Source organism: Micrasema longulum, unplaced genomic scaffold (assembly GCF_059751315.1).
Source record: "Micrasema longulum isolate JH-2025_06_02 unplaced genomic scaffold, ASM5975131v1 h1tg001635l, whole genome shotgun sequence".
Classification (NCBI taxonomy): Eukaryota; Metazoa; Arthropoda; class Insecta; order Trichoptera; family Brachycentridae; genus Micrasema; species Micrasema longulum.
This window is the reverse complement of record NW_028278815.1, coordinates 64,137-78,943: the sequence shown is the minus strand read 5'-3', so window position 1 is coordinate 78,943 and position 14,807 is coordinate 64,137. Positions and strand designations below refer to the sequence as shown.

General features: G+C 29.8%; 1 protein-coding gene across 6 annotated transcripts in view; it reads left to right on the top strand.

Moving 5' to 3' along the window:
- The window catches only part of LOC148274500 (uncharacterized), a 29,642-nt gene extending 20,994 nt beyond the window's left edge, over positions 1 to 8,648 (top strand). For 4 of the 6 annotated variants that reach the window (XM_088237023.1, XM_088237025.1, XM_088237022.1 and 1 more), the window contains exons 14-15: positions 630 to 697; positions 8,368 to 8,648. In XM_088237023.1, the coding sequence (XP_088093149.1) occupies positions 630 to 697; positions 8,368 to 8,598 (299 nt within the window). In that variant the 3' untranslated portion in view covers positions 8,599 to 8,648. Of the gene's footprint in view, positions 1 to 629; positions 698 to 4,885; positions 4,966 to 8,367 lie in introns of all 6 variants that reach the window. The other 2 variants (XM_088237027.1, XM_088237026.1) reach the window with 1 other exon arrangement.
- The last annotated feature ends 6,159 nt before the right edge of the window (positions 8,649 to 14,807 follow it).

Below are 14,807 nucleotides of genomic sequence, written 5' to 3'. Positions count from 1 at the left end.
ATAACACTCTATCTTGGCATACAGACCTCGCTTCCTCTACATTCATACATCTTCTCATGCACCCACGCCGATTATTTCTACTTTTGACATGTCCATCTTCAAGTATTTGATGGACTTGATCATGCCATGTCTTTCTCGGTCTTCCTCTTTTTCTGCATCCATCAACATTTGCATCGTAGATCCTTTTAGCCGTTCTTTCGCTGTCCATTCGCTCTACATGCCCAAACTAACGCAGCACCCCTTTCTTGATTCTGTCAATAATGCATGTCTCAGCCTTACACACTTCAAGGATCTCGACATTTGTGCACTTCAATAAATGATTTTTTTTGGCAGCTAGTCTACTTAATTCATCTTTCTTGAAACTATGATATTGTGGCTCAGTTTATTTCACCATCAAGATGAAAATTTTCCTGTACAGAATATCGCACTCCCCCTTGCCACACGTCTAAATCCATCAAACTGAGAAAAACAACTTTGAAGATTTTGACATTCCCAGTTTTTTACTTTCTTTCGGTGTAATAATTATGTTATCAGAAAGACTACGAGGAAGCAGATTTAAATTAAGAACCACAGTTATTTCTGGCTTTGTTTACTGATTAAGTATTGTTGACTTTCAATACATTTTACAGGTATCAAGAGATTGCAAGATTTGTGCGAGCGAGGATACCATCTTGAAGTCCCGCCTACTCCCGCTAAGGTATTTATAATCATACATCTATTTATCTAAATTGTTTTAACAAAATTAATGCATAATACATTAACAAAGCCTCTTTATGTGTGAGATTACTACTTGTGAGATTAACTCGATACTTGTTGAGTATTCACAAAGTCTCTTGCTCTAAATCTACAAAAATTATTATAATAAATCGTAATTAAATGTTCTAACCATTTCAGCAAGGAATACAATAAATTAAATATGTGTAAGATGGCGGTAATACGAGGGTTGTCCGTAAAATAAGTTTCCCCATTTTTTTCACAATGAAAACCATTTTTATTTACAACGAGCAATACATCATTGGAAAGCTTAGACTTTCAAATATTTTTCTACACAGTCTCCGTTGACTTCGATGCACTTTTTCACCCGGGTCATCATAATTTTGATTCCCTGGTTATAGAAGTCTCCCGCCAGGCCGTGAAGGTAGCTCAGAACCTGTTATTTTAGCTCCTCTTCGTTTGCAAAATGCATTCCACCGAGATGTTTCTTCAAATCAGGAAAGAGATAGTACTCGCTCGGGGCCAAGTCCAGACTGTATGGTGGGTGTACGACAATCTCCCATCTGAATTTCTCAATGAGCGCGGTACGCTGGCTGTATGCGGACGAGCATTGTCCCAATGAAAATGGATTCCATTCGTCAGCACGCCCCTTCTATTGTTTTGTATGGCCCTTTTAAGGTTTTCCAAAGTTTTGCAGTAGCGATCAGCAGTTATTGTTGTGCCGGTAGGCATAAATTCGCACAACAATAGGCCTTTCTTGTCCCAGAATACTGTTGCCACGACTTTGCTGGCAGACAGCGTTTGTTTGAACTTACGTGGCGTCGGCGATTGTGGATGTTTCCACTGTTTGGATTGTTTCCGGTGTAAGGTAGTGGGCCCACGTCTCGTTTCCAGTGACTATGGAGTCCAAGAACTCCTCACCGCCGACTTGTAGGTTCTGAGCTACCTCCACGGCCTGGTGGGAGACTTTTATGACTAGGGAATCAAAAAGATGGTGACCCGGATGAAAAAGTGCATCGAAGTCAACGGAGACCAAATAGAAAAATAGCCGAAAGTCTAAGCTTTCCAATGATGTATTGCTCGTTGTAAATAAAAATGGTTTTCACTGTGAAAAAAAATAGGGGAACCCATTTTACGGACAACCCTCGTAGTTCAAAACGTAAGCAATTGTATTTGTGATATATAAAAACTCTTAAATCTGATTTCAAATGAGATTGGATTATTGCCCTAAAAGTTCTACCTTCAATTAAAATACACAATTACATACTTTGACCGTTGAGTTATTAAATAATAATGATTGAATTGTAAATTGCAATAATTAAAATTAGTAAATACCTCCAATGTTCTTCAAAACTTGTTTGTGCCCTGTAAGTATTGTCACCTTCCCCCCATGTTTAATTTGTAAGGTGGAGGGATTCGTACTTTTCCTGTCATCTTCGGGCCTATGTGAACACCTGTAATGATATCTGAATGGTAAATTTATTTTCAGCTTTGTAAGGGGCAGGATTGTTAGAAACACATTGTGTTTTGTATTATAGCAAAATGTTTGTTATGTTTCATGCTGCAAGTTATTAAATTAACAAATTTGGTGCTATGTCTAATATTTTCCAAACAATGGATGTTGATAACGTTCTTTGGCCATGTGAATTTCTCAATCTAGCAATGGGATTTGTTCTGAGATAATTTTCAGGTCTCGTGTAGGCGATATCGGAAGTGGTGAGTTTTATTAGTTGATTGGTTTGCTTTGATGACAATATCATAATGAAATCAAGGCATGTTTTTTTATCACAGCGGAAAAGTTTTACATAGTTTTACACAGATCAATTTTGCAATAGAGAGACTTGCTTATATCTTATAAATAAACTTTCCCATTCAAAATAGTTAGAATTTAAATAATATCTTTAAACTGTTTATTAATTTAGAGTGAGTTCATGTTTTATATGGATTCTTATATTGTAATCATAACAAAATAATTACATACACAATTTGTTGATCTTTTTATTCTTTTCTCTTTGGCAAACATAGTGAGTGATTTTATTTTCTAAATTCTGTATTTTTATACATATATATTTAGAACAGATTTCATTCATAAGGTTTTCACTTGTATTTAGATGAGTTTTCTACACTTCTATATAGAATATAATATTATATATTTCAAATTCTTACATAGTTTACCTTTTTGCATCGCGTATTATCATTTCTCCGGGTCAATTTTCAAATTAAATAAAAATTATTTTGATGTATTTGTCAGCCCAAAATAGTAATCATTATAGATCTTTTTCCACGTTTCAATTTTTGTTTTCCGTCTCTTCTCTGGTCAAACTAAACTAAATTTAAAAAAAAATTGAAACAAGGTATTTGGTTTGTTTCTTATCTAGGCACACATTTTATTGGTTTTAAAATATATGAAGAAACATTATCAATGTTGTCTATTTAGGAAATGCGTAAGTCAAATTTAAAACATTGTATTTAGTAACACATCAGAAAACAAATTGAATCTAAGTAGCTACCAATGTATGTGTGGGTGAATTGAAAAATTTCTGTAGTGACAATGATTGATTCAGCTTTTGTTGTTTTTATCATATCTTCCTCTAAATACAACGCACAGTGTCCCATGTCTTGAATTTTACAATTTACACCTGAAAGCAATTTTCTTGTTTTTTGAAATAAAAGATTCATTTCTTCATTAATTTTTTTAGTTATGGAAATATTATTTCATATTGGGCCAACGCATGGTGAATAGGAAGGAATTTCGACTTCGATTATAAAATTATTGATGTATTATATTATAGAACAAATGTTACTTAAATCAACTCGAGGTAATGTGGCTTTATGCACATAGTCCAAAACCTGAAGTTAAATGTCATCCATTCATCGAGTTTTGCTAATTACGGTGAAGATAGTTCTTCTTCAATATCAAGTAACTAGTAATCGAGAAGCTTAATTAGTATCTCATTCTAGTATCGATTGCCATTCTGGAAATATTTCAATCAACCTACAAACATGTATTTTATTGGGAAAGGTATAAAAGTTAGTTGTTATATGTCCTAATGATGTTGTACCGATAATATGTTTGCTGTAACATTGTTTAATGTTGTTAGGCAAGTATGGCGTACGCAATAAGGGCTGCATACTGGGGCTATAAAGATATCGCCCATAGTAAGTCATTACAGAGCGGGTAATAGTTGGAGTAACAAAACACAAGGGGTACCCCATTAGCCGTTGGATGTGTAATGTGTAACTTGATACTAATATTATGTTTTTGTATTTTACCGCAGATAGCAATTGTCCATACTTAATTATTGGTGTCTGTGACCATAGTTACCCTGGTAATATTTGGACCCGCCGACTGTAAAAGAAACTTGCATAATTACAACAGGAATAGTTCAAATAAACCAAAATGTAGATTTACTAGTTTTAACGGAAATTAGAGAACATTGTACGTATTTGGTGATTCCGTCATCGTGGACTGCCTATTATAAAAAAATCTTACCTCTCCAAATGGCAAAGTCAATTTTATTAGCGAATGTTAACTGAATAATTTATTGGAATTTTTATTTCTAAAGCCAATATTTTTATGGGATTTTCTTAAAACTTCAAAATTATCTCAAGTTAAGCATCTCATTTTGTGTTATAATTTCATTTTTAAATATAGCATTATGTTTTTTTTTTAATTGTGTGTTATTCTTATCTGTCATTAAAAACCAATATTTTTATTTATTGTAATTTCTTAACATACATTTTATTTGAAAATTTTGCTCACCATATTGTATCATATTATTGCTTAGTTTTCTCTTTGAATTTTTTCCTCTCGATATTATAATAAGATACTGATATTTAGTACGCTCATTTCATGCCTTTTTTAATCTTTATATATTTATTTAGTCAAATAAATAATAATACATTTATTCAAATAAATAATCATGAAATGTAAATTGAGAAAGTATTATACTAACACATGCATATTGCCATTAAGAGACATTCAACGGAGTATGGATGATACATAACATTAAAAATATTAAATTATGTATTGCTAATTTAGTTTGTACTTCCCGCAAATCTATACATTCTGCAAAACACCCGTAACCCTCTTTTCTTGACTAAAGATTCTGTATATTTTTTCAAAATTTCGCTATTTATAACATGAAAACAATTTTCAATTTTTTTTCAGATATTTCGGAAATTTCCTTATATGAAAAAAAATTCCGTTACAATTTTTTATCGTCAGGGAATAAGAAAAAGAAATCAATTGTAAGTCGTTAACCTTATAACATAATAAATAATTATACAAAAAATGTTATCAACGATTATCTCTCAATCTAATGGGAAATTAATGTTGATGTTTTGAATGCATTACATACTCATTTAACGCTACATTCCGTTTGGGTGGCAGGTCATTGCAGCATTATTACTTGGGTTCTATTTTATGGGACAACAGCTTTGTATGCTCAAACTATGTAATTTCTATAAAACAAATGGGAATATTTTCCAGCTTATGAGTGGCCAGATTTTTTTAATTGATAGAAATGTGTCTTTCTAATTATTATATTAAAAAAATAAAACAATATATATTCAAATCTCACGATAAGAAAGGCACAAGTTTACAAAAAGGTGTTTAAAAAATCAGTTTTTTTCTTTTAGTAAAAGCGTGGACTAATCAGTAATTTAAAGCATATTAAATTATTTTTAAGCTGCTGTTTATTTTTAATAGAATTCAAATCATCTAAACACATAATTGCAAAACTTGTAATCTAACCCCTTAATGCAGTGATATAATTAATGAAATCACCGAAAATTATTAATAAATATGTTTCTTTATCATGTTCATCTTCTGAAAGGCATTGGAATGAATTAATTGTCACTTTTTTAAAATACTCAGGCCTTTTGAGATTCTAAAGATGGATATTTCCTTATCTCTGAAAATTTGCGTGTACATGTATCTCTTGTCAATTTTTGATGGAAAAAAGAGACATTAAAGATTTCAGATGCTTTTGCTTTAACATATTTATATTTCCGGCTTCTCATCTTCATCATTATTACCTTAGTACGTAAGTTGTCTTTTTTTAAAAAACTTCTTAGATCTTCACGGCCGTTCAGATGCGCAATCGATGTACATCAACCCTGATGATGGACGCTGTAATGCGATCCGAAACATCGGTAAATAGTACGAACGAAACGCGGCATAATAACCCAGAAAAGTTTTTTGTTTTGATATTGTAATGTTAAATTTATGTAGGTAGAGGACTAATGAACTATTTATTATCCGGCACTCAAATGACATCCAAACTAATTTGCAATGTTCTCTAATTTTCTATAATATTATTAAGGACTCCATGCTATATACACCTGTATTCTACAAACCCCAAAGTGTTTTAAAACAAGTGTAATTTTTTTAGGTAAAATTATAGATTTTTAATACCTAGATCATGTAGGTTTTACACATAACAACATACATAACTGAAATATTTTTTATAAGTAATTTACTCTTAGGTAAAAAATAGCAGTACCTATTGATTTAAAATTATAATCTAAATAAGTTGTTTACCTTTTATAATATTGAAAAAATATACATAGTTTTATTTAATATAAGATTCATTTAGGGATAAATATTAGATTCGTAGAAGTTTTATAAGTAGTCATTTTATAATACATTATATAATGTTTTCTATGTAAAATAAAATAGGTAAATTGATATTTTTTACATCTTAGCAAAATTTTATATGTACATAGTATTAGCCATACAAAGATAATTTACTTTTCCTAAGGATTAAGTATTTAAAATGTTTAGATAATTATATCAATAACATAATAAACCCTTTGTAAATATTTGCCTCACATTCATAACACAATGTATTTCAAAACTATTGTGATGTTTGAAATTTGTATCATTTTTATTTAATAATTATGGTTACGCAAAATGGTACATGTTTTTTTTTCTATTACAAGCTACTTTTACATTTATTTATTTATATTAAGCTGTAACTTTCCAAAAAAGAAAGTAGCCTTATGCTTGGAGAGAAAATTTCTTATTTTGATAATTGATTCTAGAAATATCTACTTTTAAACAATTCATATCTAGTAAAATCTCAAAGAATTTGTTTTTTGTCACTTCGTACTAATTATTTACATAGTTTATAATCAAATTGTGAAATGCTAGTTTCTATCATGAAAACACCTGTATTGTTATATTTCATAAACACTTGGTTCTTCCCCCACGCCCTGTTTGTTAATTTGACCAATCATACATGGGGTGTTTCTGTTTGAATGTATTATATTTTAAAAGGCAGATGGAGAAATATAAAACAGTATGTTGAAAAATTTGTACAGAAATATCTTGTTCAAAGATCCCATTGCAGGAATTGCCATAATATGGAAAATTTTCCCGTATAAAATAAAAATACCCGTAATTCGTTTTATGTATTTTTTAATATATTTTTTTTTATCATCTTCTTAACCACACATTTTAATATAAAACATTCATGAAGAAATACTAAAATATGTAATGATAATAACATCTTTATTGATTGAATCGGCCTTTACTTTTTCCCACTGATGTAAGGAGTTCTTTCCCAAAATCATAGTTCTTATTACATCAAACAGTGAATGTATTGCACCGGCAATATCTCCCAGTCTACCGTAATTAATACTTAATACTTTTTTTTATTGAATAATGAAATATTTTTATGAATATTTTACTTTTAAATGTAAGTAATAAATAAAAAAAAACAATTCAGTTTTCATAAAACTTAACTAAAAATGGACAAAATTAAAAAATAAATAAAATAATCAATGTTTTCTATGAAGTAAATGATTTAGAACAAACAAATACCGAATGCACACATACACTATGCCATCTACGTATTCATTTGACATACATATCACGTACGCATTTGTTAAAATATTTTCATTTTGGAACGATTTTTAACTAGGCTGTTATTCAACTAATCTCTTAAAAGATGGCTAAATATGGTATGTCTGTTTTTTAGGCACATTGAGTTATATATATATATATATATATATATTACCTGGTCTATCTGGTATAAATTACCTGGTCCATGAAGAAGTATAGAAATGGAAAAAATAACATTTTCAGGCGTTGCCTAGTATGTAGGTGAAATAATTCAATTAGATGAATCTCACCCGCATAAATAAAGGTTTCAGCTCTTTAACTTCACAAACATCAACAGGTGAAAGAATTGAAGGAATATAGATGTTTAAATATGGGCAGAATGGTGAATGTTACACATTGTGTAAAGTGGCCACTTAAACCAGCCATTTACAGGTCATAAACCCTGTAGATGCCTAGACTTCTATATTACCTTCTCTTAAATGTTCTTCATCTCTGTTGTAATTCTTTATTTTTTGATAACGATCTGGATATTTGGTAATCCGGATGACTGGAGTTCGGATAAACAGAGTTCTACTGTATCATGCTTTGCCATCTTTCAACAAAAATAACAGCTAGGAATTGGAAATCCTGTCCACGACACTGCCACGGGACCTCAACCCGACTCGTAATTAGATATGAACTTTTAATAACAACACTTATTACAACGCTGGATTACTTTACTTTATAAGCTATCACCCAAAAAATGTAACTATAATAAAATGGATATTCATCGGTTTGTAATGCGCAATTCTCGAAACTTTCAGAATGATGAGGAGGATATATCAGAGTCCAAAGCCCCCTGCCAACCGACTGCAACTGTCGTCTCTGGAGCCGTAGCCAGGGACCAGGAGATGCAGACCAGCCCGGCTCCGGTGAGTGTCACCTGTACCCTCGAAGGTCGCCATATACTCGGAGAGATGTGTCTCGTTTGCAGACCTATGGGCAATCTCCTTCAGCAAGAAACCCAGCCCCTTCCAGTTGAACAACACGCCTAGAACGTATCTCTTGACATTTATCCGTCTACCAAATTTAAACTATCGAAAAATCAAAATATCCAATTTAAAACCGCTTTTTAAGTTTACATTCAAAATTCACAATATATTGTCGGTTGGGTAAAATTCATGAAGTACAAATTTACGGTAAAATGACTTTATATCATTAAGTTCCATATTTCTGAAAAATCTCTTTCAAATTGCAAATTTATAGTTAATTACGATCATTAACGGTTGTTTCGGATCGCATAATGGACTTAGTGATTATTTCATGTAAGATATTGTTGAAAAATATGGAACTTAGTGACATAAAATCATTCTACCATAAATCTGTACTTAATGAGTTTTACCTGTCGACCGACAATATGAGCCCATTGCAGGTGAAGTGAACCATAGGTCACTGCATTGGTGTAACGAATGCAGTGACCTATGGTTCATCTCGATCACCCGTTACATGAAAGCAAGGTGATCAGTCTCAGGCTTCGAGTGCCAGTCCAGGAACAATGAAATATGGCAATGGAAAAACCACTTTTAACAACCATATTACACATCAATTCTGGCAGGAATCAAACCTTAGATCTCGATCAATTACACTACAAGGCTGACTTATTCCACTCAGTTTCATTTTTCAGGATTTTTACCAGGGAATAGCCATCGATAAGTAAACACTTTTCTATGGTTTCGGTTATATTTCACATACAGAATAAGAACTAAAATACAGACTTCTCAAAATGTATATGTCTACAATACATGTTTTTGAAAACGGAATATATGTAGCAGTCCAGACATTTATACTATAAAATATTCACTCTTCTGGCTATGTTTGATTCTTTCATTCCTCCATCTGTTGATTTTTGCAGATTAAAATACCACTTAAACCAGCAAATGACAGGCCATATTACCTGTAACTGTTTGGACTTCAATATTCCCTTCTCACAAAAGTACTACTTCTATCTATCAATCTTATTAAACTCCCGTGAATTCAGTACTTGTCTACATGGATTTGGATATATTTAAATTATTACTGTTCAAAATATGCTGTGTGTATCAACCCTAACAAAAAAAAACTTTGTCTTAATTGGTATTAAAAATATTTTAAACTTCCAAGTCAGTCCAAAGATAAAATATATATCGAAAAAAAAATTGTACATAAGAATTTTTTTTTGTTTAAAATTTGTGTTTTTTTTTAAAATCCTATCCCATCAATTAAAAGAATATGTTTATTTGGATAAATAATAATATGTGGTAAGTCTAAGCCGGAGAATATTGTAGATTTAAATAGGATTATTAAAATTAATACGGAGATTTGAATTCCTCCGAAAATATGTCCAATGAAAATAGTCAATAATAAGTATTTGTAAATTTATTTGGTCCATGGATGCTTATGTTTCAACAATTCTTAGTATATCAATATTGAATGTTTTCTAAAATGAACTGATTATCCTTCGTAATAATTAATTATCAATATCTTTGAATTGTGGGCAGCTTGTAATTCTAATATTAATTGATCTACACCTTGTCTTATAAGGCATATAAATGTTATATTTTCATGTTCACGTAACCAATAGATTCTTCAAGATCAAATATAGTACGATTTTTTTAAGAACGTCGCCTGACAGTTCTACATACAGATGTGCAGACTCTTAAATCAAATCTATGAAATGTCAATTTTATTTTTTGATTTTATGATCTATCTATTTTCCTAACTAGACTAGTCTAAGTTGGTCAAGGTTTGTACAGATTTTAAAGCTGTTTGTTTAGTGGCCAGATAGTGCTTTGTATATAAAATGGATGAAAATAAAACGAATTACATTTTTGTTCCATAAATTAACTTTTGGAAAATATTTTTGACAGGTCTGCAGAATTACATCAGTACTGATTTTTAATTACTAATTTTGAAACAAAATATAATGGCTGATAAAATATTTTGATAGATTAGAAAAAAACAATCATATGTTTAAAAAAAAAATGTTTTCAGCACTGTCATGAAATATTTAGTCCGCATATATTGGAATTAAATATGCTTTGTAGTTGCCTAAATGTATAGTTGTCAGGAGATTATTCTTAGAAAAATTGTTCTTTAGAAGGAGGTTCACAATTAAAACAAAGTATAATTGTGTATTATTGAAATATACTGTAAATTGTCGCATTCATTATTTTGTTTTGTTAACATTTCCATTTTTGCATTTGCCTATTTTAAGTTTCGCCTATTGAAGTGTATCTAGGCGTCAACTGGTTTAGGATATTAAACTTTTTACTTTAATATAGGCTAGTTAAATTTGTCAACACCAATATTTGGTTGGATAATTTCAAATTTATTGAGATTTCCTATTCATTGTGTATTGATATGCTCTTAAATATTGAAATAATGAAAAGTTGTCGGAAGTGTCATTGAAGTAAGAAATTAGTTAAATTATTTACATTTTAGCTTTTAAATGTTTTAGTGTTAAGTTTAGAGATGGTTCATCATGGGTATTTATTTAACTGATGGAAATTTGAAATGGTGTCTTTTAATATTTTTATCCTACGCTCTGAAAAATATTTTTTTAAAAATATAGATATTTGTAAAGGCCAGTTATTTTTTTCTTGATAAAACATTCTAAGTCATAAGTATTGTGTTTTTAATCGTGTCCTTAAAAATAGTGTATAATAATAATTGTTTTCTCTTACTAATTTGTCATTTGCCTTTCAAATTTCTGTTTGAAATGAATAAATACATCTCTTTTATTACAAATTATTTCTCCCATTAAATCTTTCTCCATTTGTAAAAAAATCTGCAATATTCTGTAGCTCCTTTAACTTATTTATTGAACATGTCTATAGCAATATATATATTATGTAATATGCCCCCAAAAAGCTTTATCTTGCATGCAATTTCAGTTTTTTTCTACAAACTAAAAACTTGTAGTTTAATTTGTATGTGTTTTCTTCTCATTTTTAAACAGTGTGTTTTAATTTCTTTGCGTTTACCCATAATTTGCATTGTGAAACATTTATACTAGCTTAACGTAAGAAGTTTATTTATGAACCATCTCTAAAATGATATCTTATGATAATATTTTTCCTAGTTTTATTCTTGTGTATGTTTTATTTATGTTCGATTTATGTTCGATTTCTAGCTTAAAAATTCATTTCTACCCACGGAAAACTAATGTGCATACATAATCTTAACTTCTTTTTAGTATTTTTTGTTTGTTTTTTGTTTTGTTTATGGCTAACAGCCGCGCATTTATTTTATACTATTAATATATTACTTATCCATCGCAAATATTAACGTATCCCATTGTCACATATTTAAATTAATTGAAATTTATATCCACTTAGTTTAAAAAACATTTAAAATTAATTAACCATTGCCATCTCGAAACAAAAATGAATTTCGATTAATGTAAATTTAAAAAAACCCTATAATTAAAGATATCCCTTGAATGGTCTCCTATTATATTGATTTAATAAAGTGATCACTGTGAAAAATACTTAGGTTGCAATTTTTTTTATTTTATTTTATTTACAATATATTTATGTTACATTTAATTGAGACAAAAATCCCAACTTTGGTTTGGAATATATGTATAACACAACAATAAATATCACCATATATATTGAAAGTATAAGCATTTTAAACCATTAAATAAGCATGTAATACATCAAAATTTTTAATCAATCGTATTATAATTGAAGACATAAAAATATCTGGGGTACAATTTTTGAACACCAGTACAATTATTGATAATATAACACCTTCATTCGCTCTCAAAATTGGTTTTCTGCTACTGTTTGAGGGTGTAGTTGATTCTATATGAGGGGGCTGTACATAAAATCTTCATCTATGTAAAAAAGTACATTTTTGAAAATTTGCAACACAACGCCTTCGTCCACTCATGTCTTTGATTGTTTTAAATAATAAAATGTGATCAAATTACTGTATTATTTATGTTAAAAGCATTAACTTTGTGGTCAAACTTCTTAACTAATGTTAGTAAAAATTAGTATAATTACTTACCGTCTTTTTACGTCTACCGGTTTCGAGACGTATCCGCCTCTTCTTTAAATTGCTGTAATCGATTGCCAACCAAAATGCAGGTTTTTAAATATATATTTTTTTTATTATACCCCTGTCAAATAAAAAAAAAAAATCACATTTAATTTAATTCGATTGCGGTTATGTCTGGAATAGCTGTCAAAATTATGTCTCTTTAGGAAATGACGGCTGAAGCCGCAGTTCAAATGACATTGGTGGTGAAAAGCCAATGTTAAACTGAAGTAATTTTATGGTAGGGGGAGATATTGTGTCTATAAAAAACAGTCTGCCACAAATGTTTCCTGGCATGTATCAACTACGGTCCAATCAGAAGTGAAATATTCCAAAAGAAAAGAAAGTTTTGATATACGTGTGTTCATATGAGTGGATCCCATGAAAAAAAAATGTCCTAAATAAGTGTTCCGGATTTTGCAAAAATTTAGTTTAATATCAATTTTGTAAAGTAAGGCCCTTAAAACAAGTACTTATTTGTATATTCTGTTATTCTGAACCCCATTATTATTCTGATTAAAAAAATAATTTGTAAAAAAAAGCATTGAATTGTCTTTTACCCGAAATGTATTTGTTTTGCACATGTATAACTCCTATTCAAGAGACATCGTCAATTATCATTTTAATATATAAATGCCATCGAATTCATCAATGAAAAATTGTGATAATATATTCAGTAATAATGTTCTTACAATTTGATTTGAAGTTTTATAAAATGTATAATATTTTTTTTAGTTTGTAAATACATACCTATTGCATTTCACTAAAAATCACAGGCTATCAATGATATTTTATGTCACGTGATAATGTCACAACTGTGGCACAGTTTATAATTAATATGGGAGTGATTATTGGTGTTTTGAGTTGTGCATGTTAGCGCCAGGGTATGTGTGAATTGAAATGTAAAAGACTTAATATTTTAAAATTCTGATGTTAGATTTGTCTTGTCAGCCAGTTGAGTTACTGAAGACATTTTTTATTGTATTGAAATAAAAGTTAAAGAAAATGAAATGTTTATATTATTATCTTCCTCCTATGATTGCCTTAATTTTTTTTCTTTTAGCAGGTTTTAAAAAAAAAAACATTTAATTAAAAATAAATATTTGCATATTTCAATTTTAGGGGGCGTTTTTAACAAGCTGTAAATAACTCACTAGTATTAGAAAATGGGAACTCTGGTCCGTGAGTCCGCAACAAGTCACAGGACCTCAACCCGATTCTTAATTTACAATTCATTTAGTGAATTTACAGTTTACTTTGGTAGTAAATGATGAGGATGGCCTAAAACTATGGGATTTATTTATTTATTATTTACATACAATATTACATTTTAATTATTTTTAAAACATTTTTAATTTTTTTTTTTTACAGGACTCACCAAGCCAATTAATATGGCTTGTCGGTAAAGATCCTTTAGATTAAATCATATGATAGTCCTACATAGTTGTGTAATAATAATTACTACTAACTTAAATATAATGAGCGAAAAAAAGTACATATAATTTATGCTTTCAAAAAAATATTTAGAAAAATGTAAAAAAAAGCAAAAAATAAGTGAATGATAACGCAATTATAAGATAAAAAATAAATAAATACAGAACCGGAGTACCAAAATTTAAAACAGAAGTGTGTACATATTTAATAGGCACAAAGCATTTTATTAAAAACATTATTTCTTAACATATCTATATCACATCCATATCCATACATATATATACCCGACATGCACACATACATATCCATACATACATATATACACACATACACATACATACATATGAACATACATGTACACACATAAACATTCATGAGAATATTACATAGTTATAAATTCTATTTTATATATATCTATATTTACAAATATTCAATTTTATTAATATATAAATTCCTGATCGAATAGCCAGTCTATTATTTTGCCCTTGTCACTTTTGGTAGTGCCATTTCTCAGATTGTTTGGTAACAAATTGAACATAACTGGAACCACAAATTTTAGAGTTCTTATGATGAAAAGGTAAATCAAAATCTGATCATATGGCATACAACGAGCATATAGATAATACAGTAAGTAAATCACCGAAATTACTTGGCTTCATTAACAGAATATCCTCTGATTTTACTAATGGCCGTACAATCACAACTCTTTATTGCTCAACTGTTTGCCCTCTTCTAGAATATGCCT